This window comes from Andrographis paniculata, unplaced genomic scaffold (assembly GCF_009805555.1).
Source record: "Andrographis paniculata isolate CXL003 unplaced genomic scaffold, ASM980555v1 Contig69END, whole genome shotgun sequence".
NCBI lineage: Eukaryota > Viridiplantae > Streptophyta > Magnoliopsida > Lamiales > Acanthaceae > Andrographis > Andrographis paniculata.
In genome coordinates, this window is record NW_026137605.1 from 4,312,526 (window position 1) to 4,316,817 (window position 4,292).

General features: G+C 36.0%; 1 protein-coding gene across 1 annotated transcript; it reads right to left on the minus strand.

Moving 5' to 3' along the window:
* Nucleotides 1–294: 294 nt before the first annotated feature.
* LOC127263944 (uncharacterized) lies at nt 295–3,472 on the minus strand. The gene is made up of 5 exons (XM_051293266.1): nt 3,408–3,472; nt 1,289–2,079; nt 765–928; nt 421–657; nt 295–363 (listed from the first exon to the last, which is right to left on the minus strand). The coding sequence occupies exons 1-5, from the start codon at nt 3,470–3,472 to the stop codon at nt 295–297; spliced, it is 1,326 nt and encodes a 441-aa protein (XP_051149223.1).
* Between the last annotated feature and the right edge of the window lie 820 nt (nt 3,473–4,292).

The following is a 4,292-nucleotide window of genomic DNA, read 5'->3' on the forward strand; positions in this document are numbered from 1 at the left end:
CATTCATATCATGAGTCGGCACCGGGTTATGGGTTCTTTATAAGTTCTCTTGTAGCGTTCAACGCTGTAATATTCATCGCAAAAGTCATATATAGATATATGAAACTTTTCAATACATGCACATGCATGCTTGCACGGAAGCCGAAATATTTGCCATTCCCGACACGTGCATTTTCGATTTTCCAAATCGACCGCATACCTATCATTACGATCAAGCACCTCAAACGTCGATACTGATGATTGGTTACATTGTAGCCTTCTTGAGGCCATGTACGACAACGCCAATTTACTTTCCTATTTAGGGCATAACTTACTTCCTATCTTCTCGGATTTCTCCCGACGCTCATTCATCACAGACATTACCTGTTGTCGGATAGAATCAAGCATCCCAACAAAAGGCAATGACCTTGCTTAACGCACCCAACTATTCCATGACTCGGCTATATTGTTATTTATTATCCTCCAACGAGTCCCTTGGAATAGAGAATTCGCCCATAACTGGGGCTGCGATTGTGCAATAAAGTTTCGGGCAAGTGGCATAGCCTCCACCACAGACGTTATATGCTGCTCAAAATCTTTCTGTAGGGGTGCATAAGTGGCTTTGTTGAAAACAGATTTCCATCGTTTCTTGTAGTGCATCGGATATCTCCGCATTACCTAAACAGAATATAATTACCGTGTTCACATTATATAAAGCTTTTTAAAATATATTCTACACATACATGTGTGCGGAAGTTGTCTACTAAGTGCTGGAGACAATATACGTGATGGGCTCCGGGAAATACAACAGGGATAGATTTTAGAAGTCCCGAGTGTCTATCCGAAAAAAAAGTATATTCTTTCGAATTATACCGACCATCAACATAAAGAGCAGACCTTAGCCTCCAGCAAAACCATTCCCAATTTTCGTCATTTTCGACTGATACCGCTGCATAGCAACAAGATTTTATGAACATCCAAACCACAAGCACATGAAAAATTTAGCAGGGTTCAGTAATGAGTAAATGTAGTACATATCAACCAAACCAAAGTATCTTTAAACATATAAAGCATATAATATCAGTCAATATGAGTATAAGATTAATAAATATAGGTTTACTCCGCCAAAAAAAAAATTATGTGAAAATGCCCACGCATACTATTGCGAAATCGCAACAGCCCCACAAAGCTTTCTTCATATACATATCGTCTCATACAAGAGATCCTCATCAATGTAAATAATTACCAACCATTGCACAAATAATCTCAAATTGGGCATATTCACCAACAAATTAGTAAATATACGTACCGGAAAAGGCTAAAGTGAACATCCCATCGTTGCCATCTATTGTTACTGCGCTGAGTAGACATCCTTTGTATTTGTTCTTCAAATGTGTCCCATCCAGAAAAATTAAAGGTCTGCAACCTCTAAGAAAACCAATTTTGCAAGCATTGAAGCATACAAATAGGCGTTGGAAACGTCGTGTTTCTGCTTCCACTTCACAATCCACCATACTGCCGGGATTACACTCACGCAACGCATGACAATACCAGGAGAGATTCCCGTAACTGTCCCTACCCCCTCCATTGATAGACCTCATCGCATTTTCCTTGCCTCGCCACGCTCTATGATATTTGACATCAATCCCATAATCAGTTTGAATATGCATCTGGATGTCGGATGCCTTATATGATGGCATAGTACGTACCTTATCTCTATAAACATCCGATATCCAATTTGCATCTGCATGTGGATGATCCCGAGACTGCAAGAAGCTCAACTCGCAGGTATGTTGCAAGTTGCAAGTACGAATACCAAATGTGCACTCTGCAACATGGTATGAGGCATAAACCCGCCAGCCACAACTACTATCGATGCATGCGGCTATAATTTTCTTCAAGTCATTCTTATGGTACTTACATGCTTTTTGTGTCGCAATGCAGTAATTCTTCAGCATCCTTCTAAACTCAAGCGCGTCCTTGAACGTTTGACCTTCCCCGATAATGCATCTTTGCATTGAAATACGGTCCATGCTTTCATCAGCAACCATAACACCGGTCATTTCATCTTCATCGAATAATATACCCTCAGCTTCACCCCTACAGAACACAAAAATTATTATGAATTAAAGTTTTTCCTAACTAAAAGGATAGGTACCCATCTTTCTTTACCGGGTACGTATAGACCGTGCACGGTTAATTACCATGGCATCCAGGGTATTTAAGGTGCAACTGGATCTATTAACCATGGCTAGTTACAAATTACAGTATAATATCTCAAGCTACAGATATTGATGTTATTTGTAACATTCCACCTACCTATTTCAGACCGATGGATAGTGTCAATGGCGTATAGTGTGGAAGTAACCGTCTACACCATACCTTCGACGTTACTTCCCCACTATTTACAATACCTTCATGGGTTTGTACAGTCCTGCGCAACCATTAACAAAAATGCGCAGCCAATGACTACCTACAATCAACTTCAAAAAACCAAAACAAAAAACAAAAAGACACTCTCGTATGTCATGGCCACGCAAGAATGTTGTCAGCACAATCAATAAATATGGAGGTAATATATTACCAACCATATATATCGAAAATAATGAATACATGCATCATTTCACCTTAAAGTCTGTATAGGTAATACTTACTTTGTCGGTATATTGGGCATGTAACATGAATGCTTATAATTCATATTCTTGGAGTGGTACATCTTTGATTACAATCTACGATAAAATTTCTTCAAACCAAATACAACAATACATACCTACGTCCAATGCTGCATTGAGGCGGCAAGTTCTGGTGCTCACTTCTCGAATGTACAACCATGTCCACAAACATAACTTTTAACAAAATATGCATTCTCCACATATTTGACACATCATTGTTACACAACAATGTCACGTAATTCTTTTGAATTGGTGCTATATATTGAAGTTTTACAGCTTCAATGGTAACTGTGTTCCATCGTTTCGATAAATTACTATAAAGATCTGCGAGCAATGTATTCTCTTCTAGAGCAACCACATGAAGCTCCCCTCCATGTGTATACATGATTAACAATTTGGGATTACACATTGAATGTTGTTAATTCACCAAATACAAATTCTTCATTTCTCTCCAATGGTATTACCAAAATCAATACATACAAATTACAATCATCAAAATTTAATATATAACTATATTAATCAGCACAGATCAACAATAACTATTTATACTGAAAAGTTAAACCGAAAAAGTATTTTTTTTCAAAATTTAAACTTATTGTTTTATACTGACAGAAAACTTCATATTTTGTCGATACCTACAATAAAATGAAAATTATCTCCAAGAACCTGACGACAACGTGGATCGATCACACAAATCATTTCATCGATCACGGTTACTTCTAATATCAAATAATAGTGAAGATAGATCGATCATACCTAAGTTCCGATCTCGTCTTCAATGGAACGTGGGTAGAATCGATTGTGAGCCCTAACAACGCCATTGTAGTCAATCAACAAAATTATTACAATAAAAAATATTCGAAAGCTGTGCTTCCTCTTACCCGTGTTTTCCTCGTGCGAAATAAACCTAAGAATTGTGATTTGAATTTGATATCGCCATTCCTATCGATCACGCGCAAATGAAACGGAAGGTTGAACAGAACTCCTTCGCGCGAAAATAACCTAACGAGAAACATACTATATCAGAAATGATAAATAGATATTTGGGGGAGAGAAGGGCATTAATGTCATTAAGATTGGTGTGGGGAGTTAGTGGTAATATTTATTATAAAGTGAGGAGTGCAGTGTGTGAAAATTATTGGTGGGAACTGAACTCAAATATGAAAATAGGGGTAGGGATTTTAGTCCAATTGTCCGTTTATTTTTTATGAAAGTGTTGTAGAAAAAAACAAAAAATAAAAATGAAGAGGAAATGCTAAAATCATTACTATTTTCTAAAAAAAGACCTATTATTTTATATCTAAAGTATTTTTAAGAATAAAAAATAATGAAATCCCTCTAATTTAAAAATATTTTTAAAACAAATAATAAAGACAAGGACCCCAACTCTAAATTATCAGTCTTATTCACTCAATATTTTACAATGAAACAATTCCTTATAAATATTATTTAAAAAATACAAATATATATACACATTAATATAATATATATCCACTCATAAAAAGTCAATCATTTAACACAAACACTGCAAAAAAATAATATATTTGTAACAGAATTATGTTCCTAAAGTTCACGTAACTAACATAATTCTATTCCTAATTCCGTCTCTAATGTCATTAGTAACGGAAAAAGTAAATTTAA